At 34.6% G+C, this 27207-nt stretch overlaps 2 protein-coding genes across 3 annotated transcripts in view; one reads left to right on the top strand and one right to left on the bottom strand.

Moving 5' to 3' along the window:
- LOC118269431 (autophagy-related protein 101) overlaps positions 1 to 27207 on the bottom strand; it is a 59518-nt gene that overhangs the window by 15725 nt on the left and 16586 nt on the right. The gene's annotated exons all lie outside the window — the stretch shown is intronic.
- LOC118269430 (cell surface glycoprotein 1) lies at positions 75 to 26479 on the top strand. 2 transcript variants are annotated; one of them, XM_035584541.2, is made up of 2 exons: positions 75 to 98; positions 24797 to 26479. In XM_035584541.2, the coding sequence occupies exon 2, from the start codon at positions 24798 to 24800 to the stop codon at positions 26190 to 26192; it is 1395 nt and encodes a 464-aa protein (XP_035440434.2). In that variant the 5' UTR covers positions 75 to 98; position 24797; the 3' UTR covers positions 26193 to 26479. The 2 variants fall into 2 exon arrangements, with proteins under 2 accessions (XP_035440434.2, XP_035440433.2); XM_035584540.2 differs by lacking the exon at positions 75 to 98 and adding an exon at positions 15375 to 15539.

Here is a 27207-nt window from a genome sequence, read left to right as displayed (position 1 = left end):
CTGAATGCCTTCAGTTTATTCAGTCAGCTAGGAACATTTGCTTGTGTTTTCATTAACAAAATCGGAATACAGTGAAGTGTCAAAGGTGCTGAAATAAGGTAAATCAATTTTTTGCAATTTGGCCTTATGTTTTCATAACAAAACTCGAGTCTAAGTAAAGTTTGCGAAGCTTAATAAGTAAATAAGCGTTGTAGATTTAGGATATGTTAGTACGAACGGACATAAATGAGCAAATTTAATATTCTAATGTAAAAACTAAGGTACTTAAGTGATTTTCCGTATCTTCTATTTACCTTTATAACCGACATCTTTTTTTTTTTGTACGCATATAAATATAAAACTTGTATTTAGAGCCGTTAATGATATGTTAATTTAATTCCAGTGATAATATTTGATGATAATTAGGAACTGTCTAATTGCAAACAACAAAAATTCTTTCATTCACGATTAGGCTCGGCAGTTGGCACGTGTTCGGTCGCGTATTTGGTAATTTTCCTTCATTGGCTTCCTTATGGCCAAAGAGTAGTAATAAGTATCGGTACAATCTTCCCTAAGCAATCTTAACTAGCCATTATGAAGTATCTACCTAGGTACTTAGTTAATATTAAGGTCCGTTTTTGTTTATTGTCAAATTAAGTGGCTGACGTAAGTTGTATCACCAATTGTGTTTTGGACGACCACTAAGAATACACAAGAATTTGTTTATGTATTTGTCCCACTGGCTCTTTGTCCTAAAACTGCGACCAATTAGCGAAATGCGGACAGCCAAATCCTCTAAATTTTAGGTGACCTGACTGCAATCCCCAAATTACCAAAAATCAGTCGCCAATCATGGTGATTAAAGCCTATCTTAGCGAAAAGCTTTTGTTTCATAATAGACGTATTGCTCTACGTATATAAAATAGATGAATAAAAACCTATTAGTACGTAAGAAGGTACTAGAAGTACACTGAAAACTCGGTTTAGTCGTATACTGAAATAAAATTCTTAGACGACAAATTGTCCTTCGCAAATTTCAGGTCGTTTCCAAACGTTATTCACCAAAAAAAGCCGGCAATGAACAAAACAAACAAGTTATTGTTAGCCAACGGTAATGGATTTTGTACCAAAATATAATAATTATTTTGTCTTGGTATTGAAAACATTATTGAACAATGACGATATCGCTTATTGTATTAAGTAGTTATATTGTTCATTTATCGAAAATTTTATTTTATACAAAATCGTGTTATGTGACAAATTATGTATTACTGCTGGGAAACCTAAATTAAATAATGAGTGATCGAAGTCGGTTGTAATTGTTTTGGCTGTCGGTACTTGCTAAATGCAAGAATGGCTTAGGACAATTTATTTTTCGATAAAAATACCGTAACATGTGCATAGAGATAATGATTGCCTATCGGTCAACGACCAAGTTGAAGAATTTTTTATAAGGACATTATTCTCATCCATGTTTGTAAGACTCAGGTGTCCTAACATTTGTATCGTCATCTTTTCAATTAAATATCTTTAATAAGTCTACTGCATTGTAATCAATGAAGCGGATACAATAATCAGATAGCCAAATCACCTGATGATGCACCAGCATCCATAGACCGTGAATGATGTTTTTTATTATAATGTAACGAGCCAATGACTGCACGTTTCTAAAATTAGCAACCAAACAAACCTTCGATGGAATTTTGTGCATTACGATGATAAAAATATAATAATAATGTAGTTTTAGGTAGCTTTAGGCGATATTTATTTAAATACTGACGTAATAAACGCTTATATTTAATTAATAAAGCTTTTATATTGTAAATTAGCTTCTGCCAGCGGCTTCGCCCGCGTTCCCGTGGAATAAAAGTATCCTATCACCTAAGTCATCTCATACCCTATCTGTACACCAAATTTCATCAAAATCCGTTCAATAATTGCAGCGTGTTTGACGGACAAATATACAAAACAAATTATCACATTTATTAGTTTTTAAAATGAGTGTGATAGTGTGGTAAATACTTAGCAACGTAAATATGGATAGATAAATAAAATAAAAGTTTAGGCGTTAAAAAAATCGTACAATTCAAAAATATTAAACTTACATATTATTTCAACCATACTTGTAATGAAAACGTAGTTACGCTGTATTAGTTTTGCAGCAAATAGTCGATTAAAAACATCAACTAAGTAAAGTAAAGCATAAAAAGTCCCTGCACGATATAAAACGCCAAGAATTTTCAATAACCAAACATGTTTATTTTTAGATCTTTCACATAATTATAAATCCTACACGTGGGTTGGCCACACGGCTACAAGAGATAATTTCAAGTGACGTTGATTTGCTAATGGCGTAAGTTGTAATGTCATATGAATAAATGAGTCAGCTTAGACGCATAAGGTACGGGATTCGCATGCAAATTGCGAACAAATTGTACATCAGGTATTTTTTGTGATACGATCATCGCTTTACATGGCGGTAACAAGATTGATACATGGTAAATATGTTCACTGTACGTGACCGCAAAAAGAAATCTTTTTCAATACCTATTAGAAGAACAAGATGTTATGCCTTTTATTTTTCAAAGGGATATACCTAGGCGTATTTTGTATAAAAACTTGTTTGGATGTTTGTCCGTGAATCACTCTCAAACTACTGAACAGACTTTGATGAAATTTGGTACACAGACAGGTTATGAGCTGAGTGACTGGATTTTGTATTTGGGACTTATTATCCCACGGGAGCGTGAATGAAGCCGCTGACAGAAACCAGTAATCTTCTAAAACATACATTGGCCAACATCCATGATTCTTGGTTCATTTTCTTTCCTTATCTCAAGCTACTTAGAATTAGCACAATATGTCTTTTTCCATAATAGTATCGGACGTTATCCCATGACAAACTCCTTTCTTTACATAATCTATGTATCTTTTCTTTAGTCGATCTCTAAGTTTTAATCCGAATTCAAATTCAAAACTCGCTTCGCCACATGATTTTTCACCCCGTGCCCATCACATATCCATATCACGAGAGTTTACTATCTTTCAGTTTCTCTGTAATCTGCACCACTTTACCTTTACTGAAGAGCCTTCAGTCTGAAGGAGATCCTGCACAGGCTGTAGTAATTTGTAGTAGAAAAAAAAACTATACCTATAAGTAGATGTCAGGTAAGAAGTTCCTCGTTAACTGTCAGGTCTACTTCCATTAGGTAAACCAAGGAAGCTATAAAAACTCAAGTTACACAAGAATAAGAAAAACTGAAATGTAAATAAACGTAAACCTCGTTTTCTTTCGTATAAAACGAAGATGTTAAACAACAATAAAGTCACGAATGACGATAATAAGAGTATTTATTAGCAATAAATAACAGGGTGCGATTATTATAATAATAGGTAACAATTTGCCTATTGATTCTATGCGTAGATATCTAATAGGCTAGGGAAATACATTATTAACTTAATCCATGGGAAATGTGCAATTTCAAAGTGTTGTGTGTCACACACAGATCACCTTAATTTTTTTTATTTCTTTCAAATGTGAATACTTTAATTAGTGCATTTATGTCACCTATATACTTAATACAAATTAGTGAAAAAAATAAATTCTCATAAAATCTGCACTTTTCATAGGTAACAAAAACCAAATAATTCATGAAATCCTATTAACTTTTCTCGACACATACGCACACACACACAGGATGAAAATCCCACGGAAAATTTGGGAACAGTCTTCATATTAATGAAATCATACAAATTAAAGTACAACATTCAACACAAAGTTTTCACTAAGAAAGATTTCGGTACACTAAGGAATAAACACGCTGATTAAAATCAAGCATGGCTATCAACAATACAACTGAAACATTAACGGATTTAGACGCGGTCAAGATCACTAACACTATAAAACACAATACCTGTGTAACATGCGACATTCCTAAGAAAAAATATATCGATGACTGTATTGCATTGAATTTCGGATACTCCAAAATATCAGGTTTTTATTTACGCAGGTATATTTTATGTGAAATAAAAAAATTTGGTCGCAGTTTTAACTACGGATTATGTCAACAAACCTTTGAATTGAAATTACGAATATCAAATGAAATCATTCTACTGAGATCTTGAAACGTGTTAAACCTTCATAATCCAGATTAGATTGATATCCATAAAAAAACAATACAGACTGATATACAAATCAATAGAAAACAAATAAATAGGTGCCCAAACCTTGAAATATCTGTCCAAATCTTAACCTAAAAATAATAGACGCACCAATAATACTTGCCTAAGTACAAGTATTTCTCACATTCATGAACATTTTAGTAAAAATCCTTGAAGACCATCTTCCTGGTTTCTGTTAATCTAAGAATCACTTAGTTGGTACTTAAATGTTTTCCTGTAATCAGTAGACAATGGGATAATCGAAGTAATGGCCTGAAACTGTCCGAGGCATAACGCCTTTAAATATCTGTTAACCATTATTAACTGTAACAAACTTATAAAACAAAAGAGTATAAACTTGTAAGTAAAGAGTTATAGTTAAAATGATTTATGCAGTACTTTACACTCAAGGTAAATTTTATTGTAATAATTAAGTGTAGCTACTTAAATATGTACCTTCGACAGAATACACAGCCCTATAATTGATTAGATAATATGCATAATATAGCATTGTAATACACGAAAGTATTTTTACCCGACTGCCAAGGAAGGGTTATGTTTTTCGCGCGTATCTTGTATGTATGAGCCTAATATTCTTTATTACCTCATTTCTTCGAAACGGCTTGATGGATTTCGAGAATCAGGGCATCGTTGGATTCGTCTTAATTACCCAAGTGTTCTTAGATATGTCACGTAAAACAAAAACCAACATGGAGGCCGTGAGGCGCCCTAGAGAGAAGTAAAAAAAAATAAAAAAAAAATATTTGCTACAATATGGGTATCAAATTAAAGAGCTCATCATGAGGATTCCAAAATGGTATATCACTGACATATAGAAAAAAAAATACTATGTGCAATTAGGTTCTTTATTATCCAAACTAAATACTCGTATAGGTACTACGCGACGCGATTGACTAGCGGTTTCTGAACTGTTGTTTCGTGGCGCGGGTGAAATCTTGAGAAACACATAGCCGTATTATAACTAACTAAAAAGTGTTAAATAAAAATAAATAAATTAAAAAAATTGTTGACCGACTGTTGTACTCAATTATGTTTCGCATAAGATTATTATTTTAAGTGTTTTTTATGCAGTCGGGTTTTTTAATTTTTTTAATTTATTTATTTTTATTTGAAATATGTTCAAACACTATTTCTTGATATTTTTTTGTTTTAATTTGTTATAGAATTAGTATTTCATTAGTACGGTCCAACTTGGGCTAGCAAGAAGGTGCTAAAGGAAAAGTAAATATTACAGAGCGACTATCAAAACCACAGACTGAGTGCTAATTAGATAGAAGCGCCAGGAAGCCTTTATAATTCAACGACAAAGATTAAATACTCGATCGATTGATTCTTATTAAAAAAATATACACTAAAGTTACACGAATCTCTTATTTGGCCAATTACCTTCAATAATACTGAAGCATCTTACGTATATGTACCTATGTAATGTAACCTCCTTTATTATTTTATTGCGTTACCTTTTTGGTACACATCCAATCTTATTCAATTTATCTTTAATAAGTTATATAATAAAAAGTTAACATGAAAATTGCATAATGAGTACTATACAGAAACCTAATTTTCATGACTAATACAAAGATTACACCATTGTGTACGGCATATTATTTTATTTTGATTAAACCCACATTAGAACCTAGATAACAATTTTTCAGAAACCATAGCGACGTGCCAAATTTATTTCTATCTGTTAAAAAATATGGCCTTCACTAAGAGGAAAATTCGATGGTTACGTTGAAAATATTACATAGTTAAATCTATGTTAGTACAATCGTTTTGTTTTATGTAAAGTCAGAGCATTTATTTTAATTAATCCCTAATTAGGTACTATTGAAACGTGAGTCTGTCTGTCTGTCAGTGAAGATAGGTACTAACTCCAAAGTGTAGTTTCGAATAAAGAAGAACAAGTGTAAAACTTCACTGTTTTCCAAAAAAATTGTAATTTTTAGACTAGAGTAAAGAGGCTTCCGTGGTAGCTCTTTACGTAAATGATGTTAATGGAATGATACCACGGATAGTTAATAAAAAGAACGAACCAGATTTCGGCTAACATAACCTAATTCGCTAGAGTCACCGATATAAATAAATATTCTTCAGATCAATAACCCTCTTGTGGGTCAAAGATCATAAGCAAAACGCAATGTTCTGTAATAACCTAGCAACAGTAGAGACCCTACAATGATTTAAGTCAATAATGATCTGACAGCCCCCTCCATCCGGCTCAGGGCAAAGCACTTGAAAGTGATCGCTTAATTAAATAATCTCGGCGAGTATTTTAGCCTACTTTTAATGAACAGCGATCGGATAGAACTCTACTATGTTGCTTGTTTTGTGTGGGTTTCAAATATATGGAAAATATTACTTTTTTTCAACGAACCTGTTAGTTCACTTACGTACGTATATGAACGTAGCTACATCGTTTATTAGTAGGCAATGTCAGTATGCCTTAAAAAATAATCAAAATTTCCATTGATATCTCTTATAACGTGGCAATGGTAATTAATTAAATTGACCATCAGTTGGTAGGCTAGAATAATTTAAACTATCGTTTTGTTTTTCTTCTATTCTGATTTATTTCGTTACGCGATCCAACACAGTCATTCATGTCCCTGGGGGTGCCATGGTTCCAACTTCCAGTGTTTTCATGGTTGTATCTACTGTAGATTCTGGTTTACAGGAGTTGCAGCGGTTTTGGGAGGTTATGGCGGGCTTGTCCCATTAAAAAGCCCAAAAATAATTTCCCTTGTTTTTTCCCAAGAGTTATTTTTACGCATTGATATTGCTATCAATTGTAAAAACTTACGAATGCAATAATATCAGTTTGAAAAGTTCACATAATATGCTTTATATTAAAAAAGGAGTCTGAACTTTCATTTGTTTAACTTGTTTACGGTTCACAAACATGTTTTTTCAAAATCAAGTTCAAGTTTTTATAACCGATTTACTTTCTTTTTTATCGCCTAGATTTCTAGCACTAAAAGTGGGTTTATTTACCAGTTCTATTCATAAAAATACTAGTAAGTCTATCTAAGTATAAGTCGTGAAATACTAGTAATAATAGTACTTACTACTATTATTTTAATCACTTAATAACGAAATAACAAATCTAGAATAAAATTATACAATCTATTCACTGATTATAACACTATAATCAATTCATTGCACACGTAATCATACCTATATAAATTTATTAGCATACGTAAACAGTGTGACTAACAAATTTTTGTATAAACTATATATAGACCCGTGGAATATAAATATAAGTATTTTATATAATACTTAGGCAAACGCAATAAGTGAACGATGCAATAATACACTAGGTATTATAGCATTGAACAATGCTAAGTTTTATATTGAGTGATAAATTTTACTTTTAATTGTTAACGTACGCATTGGCCAACACCTACTCTTGTGTAGCCTTCAAGGGTTTAGACAAAATTGTTTGGACCTAGACTTAGATTGAAAGTAGGTAGGAGATTGTGTTTTGTTGTTAAAATATTCTATGTAAGAATAAATATTAACTCTCCCTTTGTATAGTTTAATAGCTTATTATAGCGTTCCATAATGAGTCAAGTAAACAAATGCAAAAAAAGTTTTATATACCCATATAAATCTAAAATTCACTTGGCAAATCCTCAGTAATTACATGCTATTTTCATTCCCATTCTCCAGTATTTTACTGTATTTTTTAAAAAGAATTAACTAATTCAAATTATAAAGTATTATATTTCTCTATCCAATCAAACATTTGTTTCCTTATTGTAAAAAAAAACAGTGAACTATGTAAAACTCCTCAAAATGAGTAACCGTATGAAAAGATTGATGCATATAAACATATTCAACATTTTACGAGTGCACCTGAACCGCATTCAAATTATTGACGCATTAACGACCATGTTTGGGGATTTTTCCTTAATCTAAACTTACGTCAAAGAGGTAAGTTTAGATTGCACCTAACTATAAACTGGTCCTGTAATCCATTTCCATGGTTTTTGTTTCAATTAGTGTTCCTCGAAACGATTTTGGGTGTAAAATTGTACCTAAGTAAATGACGGAAAGTTTATCATCATTTAAGGAGATTTTTTGTGTGTCTATTGTTCTTTCATTAGCGACACAAATTGGAAAATCCGCTGTTAAAATGCGTGATGTTTTGGTAGGTATAGAAGTAACTAAAGAAGTGTTCGTTTTGGAGTAATAGTAATGTGTTAAGGCAGTTATGAAAAAAAAATTACGCAGGCAATGTGACATATGCAAGTTATCGAATTGCCTCACAAACTGTGACTATGATCGATGACGTACTAAATCATATTATACAGACGCACGATGCAGGCCAATTCAACCAAAACAATACTTTAATCAAACCGACGACAGGCATACACAGAAATGTCTCAAGCCAAAGACAGACACACAATACAAAATCTATGGCTGACCTTGGTTTTACCGAAGGCGTTCTCGAGTCACGACGTATAGAAAGTTCAAACGATCATAGAAACTGGTAATGGAGTCCAGAATTTAACTACAAGATCGTTTTAAAATAAAAGAGGCTTTGGACCAAGAAAATTCGAGATGCGCCTACGCATACGCGATGTTCCTGTTGGGTGAGATGTCGTTTTATGGGCAATAAAAACGCGTAACGTTACACAATACTGATAAAAGGTAAATCACCCAACGTACTTTCACGTTCCAAGAGAAATGCCAAGGTCGCGTACGCAGCTATTTTGGTACCAGAATTAACTGTCATTGTCAAAAGAAAAAAGTGTGGTAAAAACTAGCCATGAAGTTTGTCGTCCATTCCTAACTTGCAATTTAGTGTTTGTCAAAAAACTACTGCACTAATTTTTAGTAGTAATAGATGAGGAGATGATTTATTTTAAATTTTCTTAACATCTAATTTTAATGCAAGCATAGCTGTGAACAAAAAGTATTACGTTACAAATATATTTCTCTTTAATGTTAATTGAGTGCCAATCGATGTGTGGTCTGAAGCTTTTGTAAAGTTAGATTGAAAGATAGCCAATGCATGAATGTTAATCTTCATTAGGCATGTTTTATGCCAATAGCGCTAATCGTTCTATGGCTAACTAATGATCCTGAACAAATTTCAAATGAGCACGCACAGGTTTATTTTAGAATTGTGTGTAAGTTAATTGATTGTAAACAATACGCTTAAAACGTTAGCAAGGTTTTCTATCGGAAGATTTAATTTGAAATCTTGGTTTAGGACGTTTAGTAATCCTGCTTTAGTACTTAGTGATTTCCCATTCAAATGATCCTCATTTTAATACATTATACACAAATATTAAAAGTTTTATTTTTATGCATGGTGACAGTAAATAAATCTACATGAAATTAAAAACTTAAATAAGTAATAAATAAATTGTACCTACAACTTACAATAATTAAAAAAAAAGTTCCTCCATTCCTCCCTCCCTCTCTTCTTCCCTCCAAGTGTCAAAGAACTCGTCCGCATCACTGTCACTGAGGAACGTTTCCAGAAGACTGGCCGTATTGTCACGTTGAATAGCAATGCTTATCTTCTGACCGAAGAAAAAGCCAGCCTTCTGGTCACGTGTAGAGTCGGTAAACTTAGGAGCAATTTCTTTAAAAACAGAATGTGCACTGGGCCCCTTGGCCCAAGAGTTTCGAATTCTTTAATTCTTTAGTTTCTTAGCTTTCATAAGGTAAACCACTTGGTGTACATTGATGTGACTTCCACTTCAAAGGCATCACCACAATTAATGATTAGCTATCACAAGCCAAAACATTTAATATTCAGACTAAACAGTGAATATCGCGCTACATAAAGTAAGCGGTAAAACCTACTTTTACAACCGGATTGTTTATTTTAAACAAAATTGGTTTGAATTTCTTAGATTTTAATTTAATAATTACTGCAGATGGTCATCAAAGTCATGGTTATATTTATATTCCAATTATGCACTTATAAGTCTGTTATTTAAGTGAAACTAGTTCCTAAGAGCGGGGTCGTAATTGGCGGGTAAGATTTTTTTTATACCAAGGTTTTTGATGTCTAAGGTAAGAGAAGGAAATGTAATATCTACACTATGTTAAACTATTGATCGATAATAATCATTACAAGGGGTCGAAGTTTATAAATAGTTAACCAGTGATATATTTAGGATCTCAATTACAGAACCTACAACCAAGAGCTAAATTCCCAATCTGACGTACGTAGACGAATCAGCAACCATTTGCCCAAGGCAGTCACCAATTTCATTCATAATTTCATTAATAGCCAACATTAGGATGGCGTAGTAACCACTGACCCTGTACTGTCACTATACCGGTAGTAGTAGGCCTCAATCAATTCATTACTAACGACCCCTCGTTTACAATTCACGTGAAAACTTGAAAATTATACGGCGACACTTAAATAAATGAAAGTAAAAAAATAAATTAACATTTTGACAATATTTTACATGTTGTCGTACTTAGCGTTGTTAGTTTAAAAACTTATTCCGGTAGCGTTTTCAATGCTGTCAGCGACAATCTTTCCAACAAACTCCCAATCTTCATGAAAGTATGTGTATAGAACATGAAGTATACCTTCGTGTAGATTTTATCATTTTATTTTATCAATTTGTCGATCGAAAATTATCTGTAATAGCCTAGAGTCTCGATTTGTGTTCGGTGTAAGGTAAAAACTTACCCCTATTAGGTACACCTATTTGACGATCGGGTTATTCGTCTAATAAGGATTTAGCTAGTGTAATACCAATGGACGTTCAATATTTGATGGCTGCTTTGATTGGACACCAAAACCTTTTCCTATATTTACGTTTTTCTTATTCTGTGCTATATGCAATGACCAATGCAGATTGCAAAGAATTTCAAAAAAGTTCTGTATTTGGTTACAAACTCATAAACTTGAAATTCTGTTTGTCAAAGAACGCAAACAGGTAAGAAGTCTCTCTTCCTATATTATTTTTATGGTTATTACATTTCCGCCTCAATTACGTTTCCGTCAATCAGTTTGTTTATGTACGGACAATAAAAAATACTGTATTTTCCTTTAAAACCTAAAGACGAAGACTAATATGCAAAAAAAAGAGGTACAAAATTAAAGATATGGTCACGTTTTTAAATTTATTTGACTTTTTTGAATTGACTTTTTGTATTTTCTACGAAGTCAAAGTCAAATCAATTATTCCAATTAAACCATAAATAGGTCTTTTGAAATGTCAACAAATAGAGAAATCAATAATAGTCTGTCCATTAGTGAACCTAGGTGCTCGTACCAAAGTGTAGCTTCGAATGAAGAAGAACGAGCCAGAAACTCCATTCGTTACTGAAGATTGTTTACACATTTCCTGAATTCCTGAATCGAACAAATTCTTATTCGTTGAATATTTCTGGGGCATGTCTGATTTTGATAACGATATGGCACTTCATCACACTATAATATTATTAATATGAAAGTTTGTTTGTTCGTTTGGATGTTTGTCCATCAAACACGCTAAAACTACTAAACGGATTTTGATTAAATTTGATATACAGACAGGGTATGAGCTGACTTAGGTGATAGGATACTTTTTATCCCAAGGGAACGCGGGCCAAGCTGCTGGCAGCTTTTATTTTGTCTATGGAGAGTATGAACCATAAATTACATTCTCTAGTTACTAAAATTCTTTTCATAAGGTACTAAAGCATTTACCTAAAGATCATCTATTTTGAAATTAATAAATCTGAGACCTTGTTCTTGTGTATAAAACTTCATGGTAACTTAAACACTAGGTTACATAACATCGAAGGACTATCGATTAAATAAACTGCTTTATAAACAAACTAATTACAATTAATTCTTATAGTTGAGCTAACTATTTTTAATTGAGCGTTTCAAATTTTGTATGCTCTACCCGAGGAATTGAATAAGCTTTTTGTAGCTTGTTTTGTTAATCCATTTTTTATTAAACGATTTTATTCAGTTTGCACTGTTTGTTTATTTGTGTTAAATCTTACCCCTTACTGAATTTTACCCCCTTCCTGACGTCAAATCGATCTGATATCTGGTAGTTACACTCTCTTAATCTTGATGACTATTCAGTATTAAACTCATTAAAACCGTTTAACATAAAAAAAACCCGTGGGTACTTGTATTTAATTCCGACTATAATTATCTATTAGCAAACGATCAATCCCAATTTCAAGATTTTCATAAAATATCATATGTTAAAATAATCATATTATTTTTGGCTAAGGAAACTACCCCATCCTCTTCTCACAAAAATAGGTGGCGTCAGTGTTACGGAACATTCTTTGCGAGTGAAATCGCGAGATATATTTAGTTATCAGGTCCTTTTACTGAATTGGGTGTGGTTTAAATGTATTTTAATCTTTAAGTCTTTGACTGCCAATAGAAAACTGTTGTGAATTCTCCGCTAACATCGGTCACCGGTGACCACCACGGCGTTCAATGTGTTAATTACTATTTTATTCTAGAATAGAACTGTTTATACTATTTTGTAAATACCTAATGATGCGGTTTGTTTTTTTTTATATTTTTTTTAAACGGAACCTTCACTGAAGAGTCAGATTCGCGCACGTACAGCGTATCTTTTTTGTTTTCAATGTCATTTCTATAAAATGAATAGGTTACTTATTTATTTAAAAAATTAGGAAGTCGTTTTTTCTCTCTATACTCAATTATTATATTAACATCATATTTTAAAGGATTCTAGTTTCCGTACCAAGGATTATTTACTTTTAAAATAATTTATTTAGATAACCCTGCGCCTGCGCCGCTGTACTCTACAATATTATTTATAATGTATCATCTATCACTACGGAATATTATAAAAGGCAAGCCCAACTTAAAAATAACCTAATAATTCATCAAAATTAACTTGCTCATCCTAAAAATCGAACTTAGGTCTTTGAATTCGGAAATCACGTTACTATCACGCAATCAACGAAGCTACAATATAATTAAAAACGAAAAAAACCAGTATCAAAATATTTATAACGGATACATACATAAATAGATTTATTTTTAAAATAAATTAAAATACCAAAAGTTCCACCGTTACTCATGAATCAGGAAAGTTAATGCATTCTATGATTTTGGCTAAACAATGTAGGTATTTAATTAATTGGTGTTAACGATTATAAACTGATAATTTGTTTGTAAAAAGCTGTAAATATTAATTTAAAGTCCAGGTCACTTTCCATTTTGAAAGCTAGACTACATGTAGCTAAGTTTATAACTAGATCCAGTGATTCAGGGTTACTAGATAATATGTATGATAATATTTAATTTGATGGAATTTGTTACAAATGGGGAATGCAAAGTTCCTTCTTAGCTTTTTTAAGGGGAGAAGGGCAAGGTTATTCACAGGTTTACGCGTCATAGCGGACTTACAGCTATGTTTTATTAAGTATAATTATATTGGAGGTTTGCCAAGCCAACCATTTCTTTATACTTAAAAATTTGCTACGTAAATCACTTCAAATCACACCTTTTTTGATAAGGATGGACAATCATCAAATTACTCCTCTCTCCTCCGGTTGTATAATGTATCTACTGTAGATCCTTGCTTACAAGAATTGCAGTGGTTTACGGAGACTTTGGCAGACTTTTCCTATACATAAAATTACTTACCTACCACCTCACCTAAGGTGGGAAATATTAAACAAGACTAGAAGTAGAAGAATACAAAAAAGAAAGTCTTCATTTCTAAGTATAAAAATATACTTATATTTTACAACAATTATATCCAATCAATAATTAAATCGTCCTGAAAATAAGGTTACGTTTTGAATAAGTAATCAGTATAATCACGCATATATTAGCATGTGGGGCAACTCATTACGATACACCTACATTATCTATCTTAAAGTTATATAAAATATAAAACTGATATCAAACGTTCATTGTTTTATCCTTATTAAAATTACTAATATAACAAAAAAACTTAATAATGCGATAGTGTGTTAGTTCTTGTCTTTATTTTACGAGGACAATAATAACGCAGGTTTTATCAGTGAAAGATCAGAAGATACAGTTTCCTTTGAATACATAAAAATAAACAGGAAAAACTAAATATTTTTTTATAATACGTTACACGTTTTTTTGTGGTTTTAACCCTCTCCTGTGATGTGCTCCTAATTTTTCTTTAGCATATAATTTATATAATATTCTTTTAATTTTCCTCACAAATTGGTTTACCAATCATATTAGTTTTCTAATCACGAAATAAAAGTTCTATAAAAAATTAGGTTAAAAACTCATTGGATATAGAAGATTTCTATTTTTGTTTTACTGTTCTTTATTCAAATCCATCCCTTTTAATTCGAAAATAACCAACAATGGTTTCTTTAGTTATTCTAGATTTGTATTGATGATTTATGAATGTAGGTGATATTAATACGAGTACCTACTTAATATATCGCATCAGGTCATAAATAACCTATAAGTAATGTTAAATTGTGCAAGAGTAATAAATAAATAAATAATCTATATCCTAATATACAAAACTAGAGAATATGCTTGATTGTTCAAAAAATAATTAGTAAATTCGAACTAGTTATTCCGTAGATAATCCCCGTCCAAACAAACTCTAGATAATAATGATGTTCTCATTAGATACCTATATTAAAGCGCCTTAAAAATCCACATATTGTTTATCTATTAACAGATATTTTAGTTATAATCGAAGGCGAAAATTTACGAACTCAGGGCACAAGAGACCCAAAAACACTACCTTCCCAAAATATCTCTATATATTGAACCCAGGAACGTTTGAACAGGCGCCTGTGACCACAATTCAAATCATCTTAATGTACATTTTGGAATAACCAGTTCTGCGATGAACAATCTTACAGCAATTTTATTTTTAACTTTTAAATCCGTTTAATAATACTGGTCACATTCTTCAATATTTGTAAACAAATGTCGCAGGAATAAGAAACTATTTCATTCACGAACTCATGACTAATTTACTCGAGAATTTTATTTCAGAATAATGGTTCAATCGAAATGCACGTATTTTCTACTATTGCATACTTTCGGTTAAATTCGTAAATGTATTAATACTTTATAGTAATTTTGAACAGTTGAAAATTATATCTAGTTATTTACTAAAAGAATCGATATTTGAAAAACAACAAAGGTAGATAAAATTTTAAAAAGCGAAGCTCCCGACGTTGGAGATGGTCATGCGCAGCTTGCTTGCATCGGCTATGTCAACGCGCCTCCCGAACGCGCTATATAAACACGGCCATTATCAAACTACCACCAATACATTGCCGACCGTCACAGCGACCGCACATTTAAAATAAATAACTTGGAGCTTTTTAAAAAGTTGTGTCAGTGATTATATCGTCCCTTCGACGTAAATCTTTACAGGACCTAATTTCATGTGAGTATTTAAAACCTTAATATTAAGATATTTCGTGGAACAAAATTCTAAAATTAAAAAGTGTTCAATCCTTTCTTTGTCAATCCTCTTTTAGTTTATTTCAACTTGGAAATATATTTATTTTTAGATAAATAAAATACAAAAGATAATTTAACAGTGCAGTTAAGCTAAACAAACCTTGCACTGCACTCTCTAATTCAAACGCATAAAATTACACCGATCTAGTTCAAATAGTACTTACTGGTAGTAACAATAACCTGTTTACACAATAAATAGATCAACTAAGCGGTTACGAGCAGACGGTAGGATGTATAAAATACCTCGTGAACACAGGACTGGACAGTTACTCATGCCAAGCGTTCTCTTTCCTTCCATATTTATTTCTCGATCATCTTTCGTCTCAAAATATCACACGTTGCTTGCATGTAAAACCTAATATTTATATTAAGCGTTACAGTCAGTGTTTACACTTGAATGCTTCCATTTAAAGTTATTAACTGTGAGTACATTATAGCGCCTGTTTGTAATGCCTTGCGATACCTCGAGCAATCAGTTCAAATTGATCACTTACATTCCACGTATTTACTGGTAGTTCGGCTTAGCCCTGCACCTAGCCGAGACAATAAATAAAGCGAGTAGCGCAATTCACGCTAGGATGGCCAGGATTGTTCCCAGAGCCGGGATAGGACACACAACTAGTAGCGTGCCCTCACCGGAGATGGGCGACTTGCGGTTATGCTTTAACGGTTACTGAATTTGTTATTTGTAAAATGTGGTTAAAACAAAGCTGTAAGCAATAATATTAATATTTTATAGGCCAGTAACATCTGTAGCAAAATCCCTTTACAATTATGCTTTTTATTATTAAAATTATGTACCTAAGTCGCAGTTGTCTCTCGAGCGTATTTTGTTGTTGGAAATTCTTTAATTAAGTTGGTGACAGAAACTCGGTGAGTGTTCGAACATGAAGCGTCACTTCAGCCGCGACTAACGCGGACAGAATCGATTTCAGGCCTCTGTGCCTACACCAGGTTACACCTAAACATTCACACTTTTCCTATTTAGACGCCGACAAGAAACATTGTGTTAATTAGTCATTATTTTCTGTGTTTACCTTTCAAAGTCTATGTACAATAGTTTTGTACTATTGAATTGTATTTAGAGAGAATATCCTTCATTACTCTTGTCGAAAATACATGTAAGTTGTTTTATGTTCTGGGTTAAAATTTGGAGAATAGGTGTTGCTAATATTACCCATTTGTTTTTGTTTTATAAAATGCCAACAATGACTTATACGACAATGGCAAAATTAATAAATTATTTATTTTTCCAACGTTTCCAAGAACTTCCAACAAAGCTATGCATTAAAATTTACAAAAAGTACAAAGCAAAACATAAAGTTGATGAATAAGGAGTTACAACAACAAAATCAGTAATTTGCTACAGATGGTCGTGAGTAGCTAATGACCCCGCTAGCTGACTGGAGCGAAACAAAACTGCGATAAAAACATCTCACCAATAAAACCTACCGCTTTTGCTGAGATCGCGGCCCGAAGAAAAAAATCAAATTGTTTTCATGACTCACTCCGGCCGAGTGCAAACTAAACTAACTATAGATCAGTAAAAAATAATTAAAATGACACATCGCTAAGTATTGACTCTTGAAAGTACCAAATAAAAAACATTGGACTCAAGCTGCGTACAATACAAGTAGCGTGCGTATATGGCATTGTATTTAAAATTACTGTTTTACACGTTTTTTATGTCTTCGGCTGCATGGCACGTTGCCCAATTTTCCGCCCAACTAACTCTTCATGCATTAGCTTAAACACCGATGTTAGGTGTTAGGCTTGTTAAATAGACAATAAAAATGGCATGCGCCTTCACTCATAGAGAACAATTCAAAAATGATAGTTAACAATAGGCGATAAAGCCGTGGGCACACGACAACATGAATAGTTAGCAAAACTATCACATCCGCACTCCATAAATCTGGCGTGGCGTCAGTTTACATACGCTCCTGTCGACCCAGTGACGCAAGCACTAATACGCCTTGCCCAGTACATTTCCGTGGAAGACATCGCCGCCGACAGTTCAGCTAACGCATAGTACACGTTAATGGAAATATCCGTAGAAGCTCTTTGTTACCCTACTTAGTCAGAAACAGCATCGTTCTACGCAAAAAGCGAAGTGACCAGTAAAGTACCAGCCAAGGTAACCAGTCACGTCCATTATACCAACATAATGATAAACATTGCTACGGATCATGGGTATTTAGCCACCACAATAGTCTGAAGCAGCATGCGTAATTATTTTGGACTGACAAGGCCAATTTTGAGACTTATGCATAAACATAAAAAAGGTAATATTTCCATGAATAAAGAACTGTGATCTTCACGGTTGCGAAGACAGTGGAGGAAGACGATGTTTGAACAATAACTTGATAAGTAAAATAAGCAAAAAATTCAGTTCAATTTGTTTCGGTGTCCGTCACTGTGTCAGTGGTGTTTCCACTGCATTAATTTGATTGAAATAAATGTAACCATTTACATAATGTAACATTAAATAATTAATGTGCATTACATAATGTGTATGTCCAACAAACCGAAAAAAATCAAAAATGTCAGGTTACATGGACAGAGTTCACGGCGGCGACCGGTTAAGTGGTCGGAGTTGAAATGAGGAGATTTGTTGACATTTCACACTTGTCCGCACCGAACTATGCCGTTACTCAAACTCAGTTCTTCCGCTGGCATTGACCTATGCTGCTTCTACCGCAGAGACCACCGACTGTTTACCGTTCATCTAGCGATCACCTTTTTGTTTCCTAACATAATAGGTAACGAGCTAGACTTTCCAGTCCGAAATAAAGCATTCAATATTACCTAAGTATTTGAACTGACAACACAAATTGTTATCTGTCTATTCGAAGAACCTTTTCATCATTGGTGGTTTACCATTATCTAACAACTTACAAATTATTTCATACTGCATTTCAATGTAAATTGCCTAACAAACGTACTTTTATCTGTAACGCTGTAACTGAAACTTCCAACAGTGGCCTCAGTTTAGATGCACAATTGTTTTTCTAATCTGTTATTACAAAATCGATGTTGAAATTTAAATAACTCATCAGATATACTTAAAACGTAAAAAATATAACGGCTGGCTATAAAACGGCAATAAAAACCGAATATCTATTTATTAGTTAAGTCAAGGCGTATTAATTAAACCTTTGCGCTTGACTTTAACTATTAGACATAAATACAAATCATTTAACCTTTGGCGATAAAATATGCAGGCAGGCAACTTTAAACATTTAAACCGTTTTCTCAATTCATTAACTCTGTTTTGGAAGGCAATTCTGGGCATTTTCTCCAAAACGACTACGGGCAATGCGAAATACTTACATAATGACTTGTACTATTCCTTCTTTTTAAACTTTTAGCACATTTTCTACACTTGCGACATCCAGGATTTTTAATCGTTCATGTTACCTATCGCGACGTTGTAAAGTCACTAGTACATTTAGCATCACTTCTTTTTTTAACAGATTAGCACTTTACAATTTTCTAAAAGTAAGTCGAAAATCAAGTGAAAAGTTTGTAGATATTAAAATTCCAAAGAAAATGATTCGTTTCAGAAACAGCGCACGTAACTGCAGTCTGCAGTGTTAATCGCGATTCAAATGGTCATGATTAGTAGCTATAAACAGAAAATGAGATCTTGATTACAATATAACATTGCTAACGAAATTAAATCGAGTGAATTGAATAATATTCGTCTTTGATGTATTTCTGGAGATTTCATTTTTAACCTCTCGTATGCCGTATATTATAAAACAACCATATAAAACTCATTTTGTCTCGCATGGATCCACGCTCCAAATATACAAAGTAAAGTATTTGGTACATTTCCCTGAGCCAAATTTTCTGAATTACCTTGAGCATACACACGAGCACATACATAACAATGCTCTTGCTATTTCTATCAGTGGCAGAAGTACATTTTTACAGTTGTAATTGTGAGCACTTACATGCTATGAAACGCGAAGATTCGTCTCACATAGTATATAGGTATGCATATTGAGTCCCCGAAGCCATCACGACGATAAATCGTATACTTACTGATAACTAGCATAGAGTTTGTCCATAATAGTGCATAAAGTTAAGACTTTATGATTTTTTAAAGCTAAAATTAATATTAAAATCTTTACAAGAAGTTTTCAACGAATGAAACATATTACACCACGCTCCACAGCTTCGAAGCTGAACATTCATCATAAACCATTGTCACTGTCGTATTTGATTTATGCGAGTGAGATGTTATTGTATACCGGATAGGATTGATCTGTGCTCGGTATACGTCGACAATGAACCGTGGGCCGATGGCCGATTGCACAAGCAGAACACACGGGTTTCATAACGCACGGCATCACGAACAACCAAACAATAACTTATCCTACCAACCACGATTAAAAACCTAACAACTATACAGCAATAGAAAGTGGAACATCAAATGCTCTATGTACTAGATACTGTCAGGTCATTTTTTATAGAAAGCGCTAAACGTGAACGGAAAAAATATCGTCTAGGTCGTTTTGTTCTGGTTTTTGGAACGAAATACCAATGCTGCTATTTTATTTGTTGGAAATATGAAATAAAGTGGCTTGATCAGTTCCAGTGTAGATGTAGACCAACTGCTGAGCGTGAGACCTACCAACATTAATTGTGTCCGGTCCAAAGGACTGAAGACGTCGTAAAATGGATAAGGCTATACAGATGTGTCTACTTATTTAAATATACAGCGGGATGACAAGATTATGTTACCTTTAAGGTCGTCGTAATTTAAAAGATATTCTGAAACCTTTATTATCATATCTTTATACCATTGCCACACAACACACGGTTAATGTAAATTAATTTTAATACATTACTCAATGACCACAGTTAGTTTATACGAAGAATGTAAACCTGTTTGGGGAATTTAGTAAGCGTGGACATCTCTGTATATTACGGTGGGCCACCTGGACAGTTGTCTGCGAAGAATGAGACGCCAACATTAACCTTTACTAAAACGTGAGCATTACTCAACCCGCGCAATGGAATATTTCGAAGGACCTAAATAGCAGTACGGTCAAATGATGATACTTTATTAACATAATACGATATGATGTCAATATTCCTCTTTAGGCGTGTAATACACATGCTACCCGATATAGGACTTCTAATTCCCACTCATGACGATTCATAATCATAATCTAATGCTGTCTACCTGAAACAATCCACCGACACCAACCATAAACCCAATGAAAGAAATACATGTTTCAAAAACAATGGATAAGTATTTACAATTCGATGTTTAAATCTTCATTTCATCAGTTACAAACAGATTAAAGAAAAACAATGAGCTAATTGTATTATCTGTGGTAATACATGTATATCTGTGGTAATGTAGTCATTCATTATACCGTGTATGAGATAATACGAATTACCTCAGAATACGTGTTCTACATGCTCGATACAAGATGTTGCGTTAATTTTATTGTGACATTTTGATTGGTCGGATCTCACATCGGTCGCGACGCGGTAAACAATGTAATTGGATCAACAAATGTCACGATTCCCTCTCATTATTCTGCAACGCTTTATGAAAAATACGCTTGTATCAAACGCGTGTAAAATTCGCTTTGTACAGACAGTTAGACACACCTAATGATTGTCCTAAAATAGTCTGAATATACAATACTGTACTTTTCCCAGAATCTAGAACTGGTTGATATTTGATGTTATTTTAAATATCTATATATAAAGATTCGTTAAGCTTTCAAAGTAATTTAGATAAATTACAAATAAATTACTGCTCAGTCATTTGTTTAAAACACCTCGGATGCGGTGTTTTAGGATAAACAAAATTTCCGCATTAGAACGGAAAGGTCGAGTCAGGATAGTACTATACCAGCGTCAGAAGAATTAACTTAAGTAACGTACGATTATTATCATGAGAAAAACTCGCGATTCATTTGATAGATAAAGAAAACAGGGTTATTATGGTGCGCCTAAGTAATTACGATGCACATTACACAGTCCTTGTAACATTTTGATGAAACATCACACACATCGTAGAAAATACAACTGATGCAACATATTATAACGTTGATTACTGTACTTTGCAATACACACTGTACACGACGCCTACCTACGCATGAAAAAATATTTTAATTCTGGATAATTTTCTTGGCAACGTCAATGTTTTGAAATGAACGTAGTCACGATTGTTGATTTGGTAATTTTTAATAAGAAATGTTTTTACAGACGAAATAATCGCTGCTCGAGCGATTTCTCTCTGCATAATTTAAAAAAATAACAATATTTACAAAAAAGTACGCTTAAATATTTCTGCAAAATAGTCAATTTTAATATATTTTATCTGTTACGGTCGAATAAGGAGATCGATCGGCATTAAAATATGTGCATTTCGTAAATGAATTCGGTCAGCCGTAACGTTGTCATTATGTTGTAACTGTGACAGTTCTGCTACAATATTATAAATAGAGTACACAAGGCCTAGGAAATTAGGTTGGACAGAGAAAAGGTTATAGTTCTCACGCCGACTAGACTGACACAATGATAAACTTGTATTCTGAACAACGGGCTAAAGTAGATTTTATGACAGCCCAAGTATCCATTAAAGACCACATTAGTGTGGTATAAAAAATAGTGGTCATATTCAGAAGATGCAGCATAATAAACTGCAGTCATCATGCATCAATTTGAACTGAAAATAAGAAATAAACATGTGCCCTGGGGAATTGTGGGAAGCAACACGACTCTATACGAGTGCCTACAGGCAAGCAAATTTTTTCATTGCGCCAATGAACGAGCATGCGCTGGGCTTCAATTGGAAGATTGGCGCGTCGTGTGGGAGGGCGACAATCCTTGCCCTCTGCCGGCGAGGATATCCTTCCAGAAAATAACTCGGCGAACAAACGCATACATACAAAATGTTAACATAAACTGCAATAATATAATTACATTATACGGTTTACTTATGTGCATTTCATTACTCGTTCCTTTTTTGCTCGACAAGGACTTCATCTAAAATAATAAATACCTTATTTATTGTGCCTCCATTTCCACAGGAATTTGTTACGGAACTTATTTGGGCAGTTAAATATTTTTCCTGTTGCAATTACTTATTATTTTGTACGTTACATGATCGAAGGGAAGCATTGGCAATATTCTCATTTCATCCTTTAAGTTAGTGGTTATATGTTCGAAATGGTAGATAATGATCGGTGTCGCAATAATAATACTGAATTAAGAGTAATCAGATGGCAACAGCGCAGGGCTGCAGAGCAACGGCCGACCAAGGTTCATCGGTTTATTGATCGAACCAGTTTCGTGAAATTAATGCCCGCAACTTTATCATTTTTGTATTTTTTTCCTGTAAGCAATTGGTTTTATTGTTATGACATTACATGCGTATTCTTATTTAATTTCACACAATCGTTATTTGGTATCTCGTTTTAAATCAGAAATATTACATCTACTTTCATATTTTATCCATTCAAAATCAATAAAAAAAAACTGGATCACAGACGTTTTCGCTTTTTATGCGATGCTCTCTTTCAATTCGAAAGCTCCAATGTTTAAAACCTAGGTAACCTATATACCTAATAAAAACAGCTTGAATAATCTTTGGAACGTTAAATAAACGAGATGTCTCCAAAAGAAACAAAAAGCTAGAGACCGATCGTTTATAAAATGAAGTAAGAACAGCTCCGCGTAATAACCGGTAACCGAGAACTTATAGAACTGGTTCTCGTTACGTATTGAACTTGACTTGTGCAACTACACGTAAAGATACACCTGAAATGGTCATCTTGACCCGGTCTCTTACAGATAAAAAGAAATCGAAACAACCGACTATACAATAAAGTTAAAACGAAAACCGTACGCGTAAAGACAGTGCAGGCTGGAATCAGACTCGCTGACGCATAATAATGAACATTTGCATTCATTTTAAGTTAACGTAAAAAGATCACGCGCTAATAAATTCGCACTTGTCACACGACAAGATGGTCTGTCCAGATGGCGTCTCAGCTTTTTTTAAATCCATTCACATTCTAGACAATGCAGCCAGTGACTGACGGGTACGCATAGAATTGGCCGCAATTTAAATTTCACAGAGAATTTCTAAGCGAATGTTTTCGTAAAACTATAAATACAAGCCCGATACGAGGTCGATTAAAACGTGGGGAGACAAGTGCGTATGCGTGTGAATCATTCATACGATGCCACATATTGCATTCTAGTTAGCAATTCAATTCAATGAGCCAATTAAAATTCAGATAATGCGTTGCCGACGTCTGGCCGGATCATCCATATTTCTAACGCGCATTTCGCATCCTGCCTAGCTCTGCGCACGCACTAGGAAGTGTCCATCATGTGCAATACTTAGATATGGTTAAAAAAAGTAATAAACATGCTTTTTCCTTTCTTCTAAGTAATTTCGAAAATCATTATTTATTATATACATTTTTGGAATACATAAGTATTGTAAAAGCACTTCAAGTAATCGATTCCAATTTGTATGGAAACTAATTCTAGGTTATTTTAAGATAATGATAATTCCCATCGCAATTTGCCATCTATCTATTTACAGTGCGGCGCCAGACCGCATTCCAACAGGAGCTGGGATATCGCCTTAATGCCCTACCTTTAGCTAGTGCAGGCTAAAAATAGAAACCCGTCAGGGTACATGACCTTCCCAGCTAATGGAAAATAGATGAGCCTCCCTCGCAGTTTTGAAAAATATAAATACTTCTTTATAAGAGATAGTAATTAAATACACCTGCATTACAGAATGCTAGCAGTGATTTAATAACATTTATTTAAACAAAAGAAGCATAGTGAATGAATATCCCCTCTGTCGGTTAATACGCTACGATCGTTTATATGTGAAAGCCGTTTGAAAACTCTCTATTGTATCATAGCCTATTTTGTAAATAGTTTACATCCTACTTATGCACATCGACATTAATTCGAGACGATTCGAAGATAGGTACTTGTTCCCCAGCGAATCAAGCCCTTAGATGATTCAGCCTTAATAGGAAAATTGCTGCGAAACGTCGAAGCGGCCGGCGCGTAACATTGGCCTTACCGCGCTCACGACTTGCAGACGTGCATTTGAATCTATAATAGTCGCAGTCATTATTTTGTCAAACCACTAATTGTACCTTTTCGTCGTTTCAGGATGAAGGTCTTACTATTATGCCTGGCCTTCGCGGCTGTGACTCTGGCAATGCCAGTAGCCGAAGAGAAACCTGAAGTGGCTGCACCAGTTCCAGCAGTTGCGGCAAAACCTGAAGAGGTCAACAACGACCAACCAGCTCCAGCAGAAGAAAAGAAAGTTGAGGAAGCTCCCCAATCAAAGGAAGCCGAAAAGGAACCTGAAGCCAAGAATGTGCCCGTAGAAGAAAAGAAACCCGAAGTCAAAGACGAGCCTGAAAAGGCTCCAGAACCTCAAGTAAAAGAAGTTGTGCCAGAACCAAAATCAGCAGAACCTGAACCTGAAAAGAAACCTGAATCCAGTGATTCTGCTGAATCGAAATCTGAAGAGAAAGCTGCAGAGCCGGAATCTAAACCAGTTGAAGAGCCTAAGCCTGCTGAGGAGCCTAAACCAGTTGAGGAGCCCAAAGCTGCTGAAGTACCAGCCATAGTAAATGAAGTACCCAAGGACGCTTCTGCCAAGGCAGCTGCGTTGCCCGAGGAAAATATTGACGTTGTCACTGCTGTGAAAAATGACGCTGGTATCGCTGATGACGTCATGATGCCCGACGTTTTGATCCCAACTCCAGTAAAGAAAATTGACCTGCCTGAGGTACCGGCCCCAGTCGCTGAGCCTGAACCAAAAAAATCTGAACCGTCTGCTCCCGTAGAAGAACCCGCTAAGGCTGAAGTAAGCAAACCAGAAGAACCTAAAGAAGAAGTTAAGGCCGCTGAGCCCGCCTCCGATGCTACCCCTGCTGCCCCAAAACCGGAAGAGAATTCTGAGGATAGCTTGCGTGTAGTCCGTAACACTGTCGATGGTAAACTGGTTATTGCTCCTGAGGACAAACCTGAGGCAGCTGCTGAGAAAAAACCTGAGGCCGTTGCGGAAAGCAAACCTGAGCCTGAAGCTGAAAGCAAAGCTGCACCTGTTGAAGAGAAGAAACCTGAAGTCGTTGAGGCAAGCAAACCTGAACCTGTCGTGGAAAGCAAACCTGAACCCGCCGTAGAACCCAAATCTGCGCCTGTCCCAGAGAACAAGCCCGCTGAAGAAGCTAAACCAGAGGTTCAGCCTGCCGAGGCCGCCAAAGTAGCAGACGCTCCCAAAGAAGTAAAGAAAGACGAGACCGAACAAAAAGAATCAAAATCAGGCGACGTTGCTGCACCTGAGCCTGCAGCTAAAGAAGAGCCTGCCCCAGCGCCTGCTGTTGAAGAGAAAAAGTCTGACAACAAAGAGACTGTACCTGAGAAGAGCGAACCCGCTCCTGCTAAACAGGAGCAGCCTTTAAACGACAAACCATCAAGCTCAAGTGAGGAAAGCGCGAGCGAAGAATCAAAAGAAAACTCATCTGAAGAGAAAACTGGAGCTCCTGAATCTTAGATAAGTAGTGGTGGCGTGCGGCGGCGGACGTGTGTCGACACGCGAGTCTCGACACGCGCCCCCCGCCCGGCGGCCCGCCCCCGCCCGCAGCGTGCGAGTGACGAGTGAGTGAGTGACTGGTGACCGACGCAGACGCGCCGACTGCGTGGATAACTCCGACTATTCATTAGATCTAGAGACTATTTAAATAGCCGATCCGAAAATTATTACCTACGTTGTAGTTATAATTTGTCAAAGTAAATTATCGAATTTCCGGTACTATAAGTAATAAAATATGTTTTTATAAATTGAGTATTTTTATTTCCCAGTGTGACATTTAACATTAAATGTAGAAAAATTGAAGATCATTACAAATTCTATTAGCTCCAACTTAAAGCTAGTAAATATTTAAGAACAAGATCAATGTTACAGTATAGTTACTTGGTGACATTAGTCATTGGACTTATCGAGCTTATGGAAGCTGTAAGGCTTAATAGTACACTATTAGCATATCAATTAATCCCTATGGTGATGAATAAAAAAAAATCCACATAATGCACAGATATTAGTGAGAATTAAAAAAAATTAAACCATATGACGCTATTTACTGCGTGGAATCCAAGCCTAGCGTGACTTGTATCAAGTATTCGAAACATGTTTGCAGTACACTAGTAGTGATAGTATCAGTATCGATAGATTGAATATCAATTAGGAGTTAGTGTGCTAGGATTGTTCGAACACGTGCAATGCGTAATGTATGTAATTTCCTGTCATAAAGACTGCTTGAGTTGTTACGAATTCAAGAGGAACGTAAGAATAATAATTTTGGGCCAATAACAGTGGTAGATACCTACATGCTTTTTATTTCCTCAAATGGTGAGCAGAGGTGACAGTTCCTATATTAAATGTAACACCCGTCACTGATCGCCTGTATAAGAAGTTTTAGGGAGCTTTTCCACCAGAGATGAGCTATGTAGCTATGCTACGAAGATTTGATGGCTAAGCTATGAAACCCTGTATAACCGTTTCCACTGAT

Source organism: Spodoptera frugiperda, chromosome 2 (assembly GCF_023101765.2).
Source record: "Spodoptera frugiperda isolate SF20-4 chromosome 2, AGI-APGP_CSIRO_Sfru_2.0, whole genome shotgun sequence".
NCBI lineage: Eukaryota > Metazoa > Arthropoda > Insecta > Lepidoptera > Noctuidae > Spodoptera > Spodoptera frugiperda.
This window is presented reverse-complemented; position numbering and strand designations above follow the sequence as displayed.